This window comes from Phoca vitulina, unplaced genomic scaffold (genome assembly GCF_004348235.1).
Source record: "Phoca vitulina isolate PV1807 unplaced genomic scaffold, GSC_HSeal_1.0 scaffold27, whole genome shotgun sequence".
Lineage (NCBI taxonomy): Eukaryota > Metazoa > Chordata > Mammalia > Carnivora > Phocidae > Phoca > Phoca vitulina.
In genome coordinates this window covers 27,058,730-27,070,772 of record NW_022589730.1, presented here as the reverse complement: position 1 = coordinate 27,070,772, position 12,043 = coordinate 27,058,730, and the positions used below count along the sequence as shown (strand labels likewise).

General features: G+C 39.9%; 1 protein-coding gene across 1 annotated transcript; it reads right to left on the bottom strand.

The window, feature by feature from the left end:
- Positions 1-711: 711 nt before the first annotated feature.
- On the bottom strand, positions 712-9,873 carry ATP5F1A (ATP synthase F1 subunit alpha). Its single transcript, XM_032422806.1, has 12 exons — positions 9,717-9,873; positions 8,102-8,180; positions 6,142-6,311; positions 4,269-4,442; positions 4,014-4,180; positions 3,673-3,821; positions 3,038-3,189; positions 2,705-2,929; positions 2,115-2,222; positions 1,841-1,985; positions 1,076-1,226; positions 712-938 (listed from the first exon to the last, which is right to left on the bottom strand). Exons 1-12 carry the CDS (start codon positions 9,774-9,776, stop codon positions 857-859), a joined length of 1,662 nt encoding a protein of 553 aa, XP_032278697.1. The 5' UTR covers positions 9,777-9,873; the 3' UTR covers positions 712-856.
- Positions 9,874-12,043: the final 2,170 nt, after the last annotated feature.

Genomic DNA, 12,043 nt, shown 5'->3' with positions numbered 1-12,043 from the left:
ATGTTTTAGACGTGACTAACACTTAAAATACTATGAATAAAAGATTACTTTCCATAACATGGTCCACCAAGAAGAAGGAATTCTGCCTCCAGACACAACTCTTCCCTGGGTCTCCAGCCTGTCCACCTGCCCTTTCAACCTTGCCAGCCCCTACAATCTCTCTGTACTCATCCTATCTGTTGTATTTCTCTCAAGAACTCTTAATACCTGGATTAAGCTCTTAGGTAAAAAGAGCAAACCTTTAAAACTCTTAGTAAAAAATAGTTATCTTTGTATATTGTAGGGTAAAGATTTCCCAAATAAGACCGAAAATACTAATCATAAAAACTAACAGCTTGATTACATTATAAACTGCTGCTTATAAAAGGTATGTTAAAGAATACTAAACAGTAAGAAGATATTGACAAATGTTCATCATTCTACTCTCAACCTGTCTCAATCTTTCAGACTTCACTTAGCATTTTTTTTTTCATTTCCTTGAGAATTTTAGTTGTCTTATCCTTTTCTTGCCTACAGTCTTCTTGGCAGAGAAGCGAGCGAGACTCTTCAACATTACCAAATGTAAACTCTGCCACCTATCCAGTTACCTAGTTTATGAATTCTTCTTTAATCAATCACAAAGCACTCTAGAATCTTATAAAGAGCTCAGCATGCTTACTAATTCCTCAAATTAATTTCAGTTCTTTTAAAAGAATCACTCAGACTACAGAAAACCACCAACCAATATGGAACCTTTATTTTTAAGGTAATTTCTGTACATCTGGAGTATGAGAGTAATCCTTTTACAAATGGAAATGTTTACTAGAATAAACGACGACAAAACCATAACTGGTATTTCATGTGAATCCACAGGAGTTTAAGCTTCAAATCCAGCCAAGAAGTTTGTTACAATCTCTTTCAGCTTAGCATCTGACTGTTCTGAGATCTTTCCATCAGTCCTATTTGGAAATGAAAAGCAGTTCATCAGTTCTGACCTAGACAAAAATTCAGTGACTAGCTACAAAATTCAAAAGAATTTTAACAAGACTTTCTATCTTAAAATCTACAAAAAAGAGGCCATCAATTGTGTTCATACCTTATATTGCCCAACAAGGCCTGGTGCTGGCTGATAACATGAGCCAGGAAAGCATGCTCAAACTTTGTGATCTTGCTGGGCTCCAATTTATCAAGATACCCTCTTACACCAGCATAAATAACAGCCACTTGTTCTTCAATGGCCATGGGAGCTGAAAACAAAAGAATGCCAAGTAAGTTGCTCAAATAAATAAATGCCACATTAACAAAGTCAGAGAAACTTACCTTTTTCTTCTAATTATTAACATGTCTCTACATATCACCTACTCTCACTTTCTCTGTGACAAACTCCACGTTAATACTTTTTCCCACTTCTCTCCCTAGGAAACAGTTTTTTCCTTGTATTTGCAAGCCTTAAAGTGTAATCTTTGGGCATATTCCACAAGCACTGTTTATCATCTGGCACCATTTATACTATTTGAGATATAAATAATCTGCTGAAACTTCACAGCAAGATTAAAAAATGCTAACATACTTTTAAATCTGCCCAATTCCATTCTCTCACAGCCAAGGAGGAAAGGGGGGGTGGGGGAGGAAGAGATCTAATAGGTGTACTTCTCAAAAGAGAAGTATTAAGTATATTTAGTAAGTTTTCCTGGTTATTCAAATGACGACAGACTGTATTGAAAGTACAACAGGCATTAATCACATTCAAAACACTGTATCCTTAATGAAAGAACACGACGTATGATAGCTTGTAAGGAGCTGCGGGATACTCCCAGGCGCTTACGCACAGTACACACATGGCTGACATGAAAGAACTCACCATACTGTCCTTGCTTCAGCAGCTCAGTCAGTCGCACGCCACGACTCAAGAGTTGCTGAGTGGCAGCATCAAGGTCAGAACCGAACTGGGCAAAAGCAGCAACCTCGCGATACTGAGCCAATTCCAGCTTCATGGTCCCTGCCACCTGAAAAACAGAAATGGTCAACTCATGAAACACAAAAATACTCAACCCACTGACAAAGAGCACTATACAAATACATTATGATTTTAGCCTAATGATACCCCTTCTCCTTGACAAAGTGCTGCAAATTACCTGCTTCATGGCCCTGGTTTGGGCAGCAGATCCAACACGAGACACAGACAAACCAACGTTAATGGCAGGGCGGATACCTTTGTAGAACAATTCTGTTTCCAAGAAGATCTACAACATACAGAAAATACACATGCTAACAAGCTTTAAAAAAAAAAAGAACTATTTTCAAAATTAAGCCAAAAACCTGAAGCCCAACATCTCCAAGGAAAAATGTTAAGTGTCTTCTCATCATAAAGAGCCCCTCCAATCTTTCCCAGCACATATCAACTTACATATTCTATTGCTACGATTTAAGAGATGTGGAGAGAAAAAACAGGTGATAAATTTCTATTAAAATATATGCAGATTAAGTGATTTGGCCTCTGAGATATCTAGGGTGGAGAACAGTAGTGGCTATAAATGAAGCAAAAATGAAGTTTTTTGGTAACAAATTGAAATGGGTGAGAGATATGCAGGTTCATTATACTGTTCTCCTTACTTTTCTAAACATTAAAGTGAAAGGTATTTAACAAATCAGTTCAACACTAGTTTCAACCAATGCCTTGGAATCATCCAAAGCTTTTACATTTATTTTAATCATAAAAAAATACCTGTCCATCAGTGATGGAAATGACATTTGTTGGAATGTAAGCAGACACATCACCAGCTTGTGTTTCTATGACTGGTAAAGCAGTCAAGGAGCCACCACCAAAAGAATCGTTCATTTTGGCTGCTCTCTCTAGCAGACGGGAGTGTAGGTAGAACACATCACCAGGATAGGCCTCACGACCAGGGGGCCGGCGGAGCAGCAGAGACATCTGACGATAAGCAACAGCCTACAGTACAGGAAAGGGTTATAAAGTTCAGTTACTAGAAGCTAAATTTGTCACCTTCAATTGTGGTGCAAACATACAAACAGATTCTAAAAATATGTATCCTTTGACCTGTTTGGATAAGTCATCGTAGATGATCAAAGCATGTTTGCCATTATCTCTAAAATATTCTCCCATAGAACAGCCAGAGTAGGGAGCCAGGTACTGAAGGGGAGCAGCATCAGAAGCAGTAGCTGAAACCACAATGGTGTACTTCATAGCATCTGGGAAGAAAACAGATTATCAACATTTTGATTTTAGAGACTATTATAATAAAAATTTTGAAAACAAGGTTATCAACATTTTGATTTTAGAGACTATTATAATAAAAATTAAGTGCTTTACTACATAATTTACCAAAGTCAGATTAACCAGAGCCAGACAGCACCTATTTTAAAGAAGGTGACAAAAACCTTAACATTTATTGTTGTTTTATACTTTTACTTGTTTTTGTTGTTTTACTTATTGAATCACATTAGAAATTTCAGTTCATTAGGGAGTAATGAAAACCAGCCTTAAGTAGATGCTATCCTAAGATTAGCAATAATAGGACTCCCAGAGAACAATGAGACTAAAGTTCTTCCTTTTTTTTTTTTAAGTAAACCCTACCCTCAAGGTGGAGCTCGAACTCATGACTCCCAACACCAAGAGTCGCATGCTCTATTGACTAAGCCAGCCAGGCATCCCTGACTAAAGTTCTTTAATACCTGCATCTGTAAGTCTCTTCACCAACTGGGCAACAGTGGATCTCTTCTGACCAATAGCAACGTAGATACAGTATAGCTTCTTCTTTTCATCAGTTCCATCATTGAAACGTTTCTGGTTAATGATTGTGTCAATAGCAATTGATGTTTTGCTTTAAAAAGAGAAAGTAAACATAAATCTTGGTAAGTACTTCAAAGGATTTCTCAACTTAAGATTTCAGTATACTACTACTAATCCTCATCACATTCCTCTCTCTCCGTTATATCCAAAGCATTTACCATTCCAAGCATAAAAGTAATCTTTCCACAAACAACTTTTACTTAGAATGTTTAACAAGCTTTACCCAGTCTGTCGGTCACCAATAATCAGCTCACGCTGACCACGACCAATTGGCACCAAGCTATCCACAGCCTTAATACCAGTCTGCATTGGTTCACGCACAGAGATTCGAGGAATGATCCCAGGGGCTTTCAGGCCAACTCGCCTACGGATCTTGGAACCAATTGGACCCTGTTATACAATAAAAAGGAGCCCCCAGAACAATCAGTTTTGATGTCTCTTAGAAGCTACAACCACATCTAATAACTGTTAAAGGTACCTTTCCATCAATGGCGTTACCAAGGGCATCTACAACACGGCCCAATAGCTCCTCGCCAACTGGAACATCCACAATGGCTCCTGTTCTCTTCACAATATCTCCTTCCTTAATTAGTTTATCATTTCCAAACACGACAACACCAACATTGTCAGGTTCCAAGTTCAAAGACATACCCTACACAAAACACACAATTGAACCCCCATTAAGCCTGAGTAGTACTTCTTCCCGTATGTCAACACTACATGATATGAAAACAGCTAGTTAAAAAAAAAAAAAAGTAGACTTGTACTTTAGATCTGATTTACTCAAGTATTTTTATGACAAACAACCTTCTTTGATCAAGACTTAAAACATGTTCCCTTGAATAATCTTAGGATAGCATTATGAGAAGCCTAACATGCTCCTTTATTGCATCCTCAAAGAACTAAAAGTAACAAAGAAACTGAACAGGTCAAGCTTTTTCCACTGCATTTCTTTTGTCAATGGCTTTTGAACCGGGTGATCAGCATGAAATAAAGTGATCAACTGGAAATTTTAAGACACAGTTGATTTACATCTTTTTATCTGTGAGTAGCACCACAGCCAGCTTAAAAAATTGTAATGAGAACTCATCAGGTTAGTAGAAAGTGAAATTAAAAGCTACCCAAACAAGGACAAAATGCCATAATGTAACAGTGGTGGGTCATCTCTCATCATTACAACTTTAATTCAAAATATAAGATTTTTAGGTCCCTAATCATTACTAAGGAAAAAGGTTATTCCAGGAACTGAGTCTGGTCAGTAATTAAAGCTCTGTAGAAGTACTTAGAACAAATAGAGGAGTATCATGGAGTATCACTGCAGGTAACGTTCAATACAGCAGTCACTAACCACATGTGGCTACTTAAAACTTGAATTAATTAACACCATCTTACTGGAAGTCAGAGACACTTACTTTTCTCTCCAACTAACACATCTCTACATACCACCCACTCTTTCTCTGTGTGACAAACTCCACACTGTACACACTCAATAGCCTCAAATGTAAAATAGTTATTATACTTAAAACAGCACAGACATAAAATATTTCCATCATTGCAGGAAGTCCTATTAGACAATACTAGACTCTTAGATCTTAAAAGTTAAAAAAGAAACTGAGTTCATTTATTTCAGCCTCACCTTTCAAAGCTTTGTAACACTGAAGATACGAGAGGCTAAATTTTTAGCCAAGGTCTAACAGCTATGGAGAAAACTTTTGGCTCTGTAATTATTCTTCCATATCAAGGCTTTTACCATACCGGTCACTAGTCAGAGGACCAAGACTATCTTTTCCCATGTGTGCTAAGTGGGTAATCTACTCCCCCTGTTCTACCCAGATACCATGCTCTGCTTTCCTCAGAAAACCCATGACTCCTACCATTTGTTTTCATCCCACTGGCCAACTAGGCTCAATCTAATAGAAAGAAGGAGACTTCTATCATCAGAGAGCTTCTGATAACTATACCACTAGCTTAACAATAATAGGTCTACTCTTACAAGAAATACAAAGTCAATGACTTTCAACTTTCCACCAGAAATGAATTTAGTTGGAAGTTATCTAATGCTTTTATACGATCTTAATGGCTATAAAAGAGACTTCTTAGAATTTGGCTGAAGGTTTAGTCACTTTTTTATTTCGGCACCAGTGGCTACAATTTATGTATACATCAGTCCCTAGAGTAAAAACTTTGGTAACCAATACCCTTAAGCTTATTCTTTTCACAATCTATGATAATGACTAAATACTGAAGAAATTGAGATTTAAAGTTAAAATACAAAAAACACTAGCACAATCTCTGAATTACTAAATGAGTAACTCAGAAACCAATCCTGAAACACCAAAATCTCATTTTACCTTTAAACCTGAAGAAAACTCTACCATTTCTTCCGCCTGAACATTTCTCAGCCCATGTACACGGGCAATACCATCACCAATGCTTAGGACACGCCCAGTCTCTTCAAGGTCAACAGAGGTATCAGCTCCAAGAATACGCTCTTCAAGGATAGAAGACACTTCGGCAGTGCCTATTGAGAGAAAAAAATCCATTGCAAAAATAAGCCTTGTCTCAAGATCTTTTTAAAACCCACTTCCCCAACAACATAAAAACTATAGTTTTATAATCACAATAACCAAATTATTCTAAAATGTAAAATGCATGGTTCTATTCAAGCTTGATATCTACCACTACTATAAAAACAAATCCAAGTGATGGACAGAAAATTTCACAAGACAAATGTAAGTCAGGTAAGAAGCTAATAAAATTAAGCAACACCATTATAATAAGAATTTTCATCATCTACTCATTTGGTTTAATTTCTAAGGAATTTATATCTAAGGAATTAGTATCTAAGGAAGTTGAAACCTGACTTTTTGGCTAAACTCTGCAGGAAGCTTAAAAATGCAATCTATTTTTTTAAGCCCAATGCAGGGCTTAAACTCATGACTCTGAGATGGAGACCAGAGCTGAAATCAAGAGTGGGACACTTAACCGACTCAGCCATCCAGGCACCCCAAAAATGCAATCTATCTTTAAAAGCAACTGTTTTTTTTTTTTTTTAAAGATTTTATTTATTTATTTGAGAGAGAGAGCACGAGAGGGGGGAGGGTCAGAGGGAGAAGCAGACTCCCCACTGAGCAGGGAGCCCGATGCGGGATGCGGGATTTGATCCCAGGACTCCAGGATCATGACCTGAGCTGAAGGCAGTCGCTTAACCAACTGAGCCACCGAGGTGCCCCTTTAAAAGCAACTGTTAACAAACTATGAATATCTTTCCCTTTATAAAGACATGCAAATACTTAGTATTCTTCATCTTAGCATATGCAAGATTTATGTATTCACTTGTTTAATCTTTAGTTCAAAGCCCCACTCACACATCCTCAAAGGAATTCCTTAACCTACAGAATCTTCCCATGCTCACCTCCCCACTTCTCTATTTGCAATGTGCAAATTTATAGGTTGCCACGTATAGATTAGCAGCTATTACCTTCAAAAAACATAAAGGTAAAGTTGTTTTCCAATATTTTTTAGGAGAGGAAAAAGAAATCTTTCATAGTTCAGAAAGGATGCCCACCACCTGATATGTGTACTTTCTGTTTCTACCCAAGGGATATTGTATCAGAAAAAAAAAAGCTGTAGTATCATGAAAAAAGAAATATTTCACTAGAACAAGACAACCTACCAAGAAAAAAGGGCTAAATGGCACATTACAGGCAAAGAATCTGAGATTTATAGTAACTAAAATTAAGAGAAAAAAATTAACAAATGAAAATAAAAAACGGGGTGCCTGGGTAGCTCAGTTGTTTAAGCGACTGCCTTCGGCTCAGGTCATGATCCTGGGGTCCTGGGACTGAGTCCCACATTGGGCTTCCCTTGCTCTGCGGGGAGCCTGCTTCTCCCTCTCCCTCTGCCTGCCATTCTCCCTGCTTGTGCTCTCTGTCAAATAAATAAATAAAATCTTTAAAAATAAATAAATAAATAAGGGGCGCCTGGGTGGCTCAGTCGTTAAGCGTCTGCCTTCGGCTCAGGTCATGATCTCAGGGTCCTGGGATCGAGCCCCGCATCGGGCTCCCTGCTCTGTGGGAAGCCTGCTTCTCCCTTTCCCACTCCCTTGCTTGTGTTCCCTCTCTCGCTGTCTCTCTCTCTGTCAAAAAATAAAATCTTTAAAAATCTATAAATAAATAAATTAATTTAAAAAATAGTGGATTAAAAAAAAGGAAAAAAAAAACAACAGTTATGTAACCTACGTAACTTATTTTTTCCCTTATTGACAAAGCAGTAAGTGTGGTGTATGTAGACTTAGAAATAATGACTTACCAATCTTCTGAAGACGAGTGTTAGAGGCATGGAGGTTCCTTGCAGCAATGAAGGAGGATCCCAAAGCATTTTTGGAGACCTAGTGCATAAACAGTTTTAAAAAGTTTATTTAAAAGGGGCACCTGGGTGGCTTAGTCAGTTAAGTGGCTGCCTTTGGCTCAGGTCATGATCCCAGGGTCCTGGATCCTTGATCAATTTATCGGTGAAAATATTAATTATATTCAAAAATATTCTGCTTAAAACTGGAAGGCTAGTAATCACATGACAAAGTAGCTTTTGATATATGCAAAAATGTTATTAAGCAGCTCCTGGTAACACTGTTAAGTATTTTATAAAACACATATTTTAAAAACCAACAATTACCAAATTATCTTTTCTTTTAAAGGTATCAGGTACTATTATTTCATCTTTAGATATATTTCAGTTGAACTGTGGATATTCTCAGTAAGATAAACTGCTTCCTAAAAGGGGGAAATATCAAGACATATCCTATTTTACTTAAAAAAAAAAAAAAACCCAAAAATTAAATTAGTGAATGTTAAAGTTTGATTAGAAATTAAGTATGGCTGTGGACTCTTTTTTTCCTGGTCGACAAAGCCTTCAACAATCTGGACCCCCTCCTTCTCCTTCAAGTTGTAACTCAGTGATTGGTCACTGTCAACTCTGAACCTACTACTTTCTATCGGACCAGACGAAAACCGTTAAAAATGTTCTTTTGCGACTAGTTGTATTAGAAAGTAAAACAGCCAGTGTTTACAACGTTTAAGATGGAAACTGATACAATGTTTAAGATGGAAAAAATAAATAAATGTAAGCCTTAACTTCAAGGGAGGTAAGTAACGAAGGGAATTGACCTTTAGAGGCATTTTCCAACCAATGTTCTATCTTGAGCTCTCAATCACTGTCTAGCGATTCCTCAAGGACGAAATCTTAAAACATGTCAAAGTACCACAACACAAAGCAAAGTCTTCTTTCTGCCTGAGACAATTCAGGCTTCACTGCTGTCACAGTATCGGCCACATGAAATGCACATTTGCACTGTACGGCCTTTCACAATCGTTTCAGTGTTCAGCACTGAGATCGCCTACTGAAGTATTCAGAAAAGCACCTTCATTTATGGCTTTCCCCCGAACCGACCTCCGGGCAGAGGTGAAATGCCGGGGCGTCCTGACCTTCATACAATGTCAGGCTTCCCTAGGTCGCTTCAACTAGAGCTACCAACAGTGCTCTGACCTTCAGCGGGGCAGTCCCGGAGAACCAGCGGGGACAAGCCTCGCCGTTCCAGAGCAGGGGTCGGAGACCTAGCGCCCCAGCCCTGACCTTCAACCAAGGCGCCCTGTCGGACAGCTCTCAAGTGAAGTCGTGAACACCCCCTGAGACCCCATCTCTGCACAGCATCGAGGTCACCACCTCCCCTGCACCGCTCAACACCGTCCCGCACGGATGGCAAGCAAGAGGGCCCTTGCGCCGCCGCCCAGCCCAAGGCCGAGTAGCCAGCGGTGCAAGATGGCGGCGCCCGCCAGCCCCTCACCCTCCATGCAGCAAGAGCTCTCGAGTCAGTACATCACCAGCCACCCGCCGGGCCACCTCCTTTCCGCCGGTTCCCCGCACTCACCAGCCCGGCCCGCCGAGGGAGGGCGCGGGCCAGGGCCGCGGCAACGCGCACGGACAGCATCTTTGCAGGTTCTCCTTCGGTGGTTTCTCTGCAGCCGCAGCCTCTGGACTGACTGGGACAAAATGGCTGAGCGGCGAGGAAGGTCAAGGCAGCATCCCACCTGACCCGGAAGTACCGCCCCTCGCGTTCACTCCCGGATGCGAATCTGCCTTTTGCGGGAGGGTTGGGGAGGAGTTACTTTTTAAAGTACCGTTTTTAGATTTAAAATTAAAAATGAGCAATTAGACCTTTGTCAACTTCGGCCCAGGCTTTCGTTACAGATTTATTTTGACCTATTGAGTTGACCTTGTGGTTGCCCCTGGCGACCATGTGGGTAGCGGAACCCCCTACAAAGAGGCTCAGGTCCAGTCCCGGCTGGGGACCGTGTAGGTGTCACCCTGTACTAGGACGCAGCTTGTTTGAAGGTGACGGGAGGTCGATGTTGTGGGGTCCGAGACTACAGCTTTTAAAGCCTTGTAGCAAAGTAAACGGTTATCACCGGGGGCTTGCGGAACTGGTTAATCCGTAGATCGCTGGCCCCACCCCCAGACCCTCTTAAAGCCGAAAATTCGGAGCAATCTGAATTTTTGAGAGGCGCCCACACCATTCTACGTGATCCCTTACGCACTCAAGTTCGAAAATCGCAGTTCTTTTAGATTCTATCTAAATGAAATCTGTATATTAGAACAAATTGTTTAAAAATGGTAACAAACACAAGTTCAAGAAGAGTGGTTGCCAATTCTACTGAGAATGGTGCAGAATCAGAAGTCTCACCCCAGACTGAACCAGGATTCAAGGTTTCCTCTACCAACAACTAGTTTCAGGACAGCAGGGACTATGCTTTTACATTTGGAATAAAATGGGGGCGCCTGAGTGTCTCAGTCGGTTGAGCCTCCGCCTTGGGCTCAGGTCATGATCCCGGTGTCCTGGGATAGAGTCCCCCATCCGGCTCCCTGATCAGTGGGGAGTCTGCTTCTCCCTCTACCCTATTCCCCTGCTGGTCTGCTTATGATCTCTCTCTCTCTCTCTCTCTCACCCTGTCTCTCTCAAATAAATCTTTAAAAAAATGATTTTGGAATAAAATGGAAATGATAGGGATGCCCAAGTGGCTCAGCTGGTTGGTTAAGCATTTGCCTTCCGCTGAGGTCATGGAGCCTGCTTTTGCCTTTCACGCTGCTGCTCCCCCTGCTTGTGCTCTCTTGCGCACGCTCTCTCTCTCTCTCCGCCAATAAATAAAATCTTCAAAAAATAATAAAATAAAATGGAAAGGATAAAGAAAAAACACCTTCCTATACCAACACATTAACATTGGGGCAGAACCCCCTCACCCATACACACACACAATTTTTGCGATACTGAGATTTTTATGATATGCACAGAATTGTTGGGGGGGATATTGGGTGTCTTATCTGGTTTATACCCAAAACTTTAATTTGGGTGGAGCATATGAATATCTGGATTAAAAGGGTCATGTCCTAAAATATAGCTTGCAAATGTATTGTCAGCAATCCCTTCTCTAATATTCTATTCCATTTTCAAGGTGAGCATCCTTCTCCTTATGGGTAAGTACAGGCTAACAGGAAAAAAAAACTGGTTTGTAAAAACGGAAAGGTTGGAGGGGTATTTTGTGAAATTTGTAGTGATGAAAGTGGACAAAGGGCATAAAGATAACTTTTCCCCCATACTCAGGGGCTGTACCAACTTACTTGAAATTTAGTTACTGAGCAGAGACACATTTGACTAAAACAAAAATAATAAGCAAGCCATACAATATGGTATTGGCTAGTTAGTAAAATTCTTTTGGAAAAAAAAATTTCATCATTTTAAATATGCATATGACTTAGAAGAAAGATATTTAGTGCTAAAAGTAATCCCCAGTTTGATATTAAACCACATATATCAGACTATTGAGTACATGGTCTACATTTCCTGATGTTTCACAGTATACCACAGGAGGCTGCAGGCAGCAGTGTGGTCCAACTAGCTTTCAAATATAAAACAATCAGAGCCAGAACATTATGGTCAGACTCTAGCTCTACTACCTAATCTTGGTCAAGTCACTTACTCTGTGTGTGAGTGTGTGGTTTTTAACGTGAAAAGACGTAGAATAATATGTTCATCTATTTTTACAGGGTACTTGTTAGAATGAAACTAAAATAGGAAAACATAGAAAACCACACATTGCTGTCTGTGTAACTAAAGAGAACCTCTCCTAGTGTTAAATACAGTGATGGAGGGAGAACTTTAGGGAAGGCAAGAAATGAACGAAGAATGGCTGAGTGGCAGTG

Coding starts and splice junctions, on each gene's coding strand:
- ATP5F1A (XM_032422806.1), bottom strand. CDS start 9,776: ATGCTGTCCGTGCGCGTTGCCGCGGCCCTGGCCCGCGCCCTCCCTCGG. Junction 4,443..6,141: donor AGTTTTCTTCAGGTTTAAAG/GTAAAATGAGAT, acceptor TGTTTTGTGTAG/GGTATGTCTTTGAACTTGGA. Junction 3,822..4,013: donor ATTGGTGACCGACAGACTGG/GTAAAGCTTGTT, acceptor CTCTTTTTAAAG/CAAAACATCAATTGCTATTG.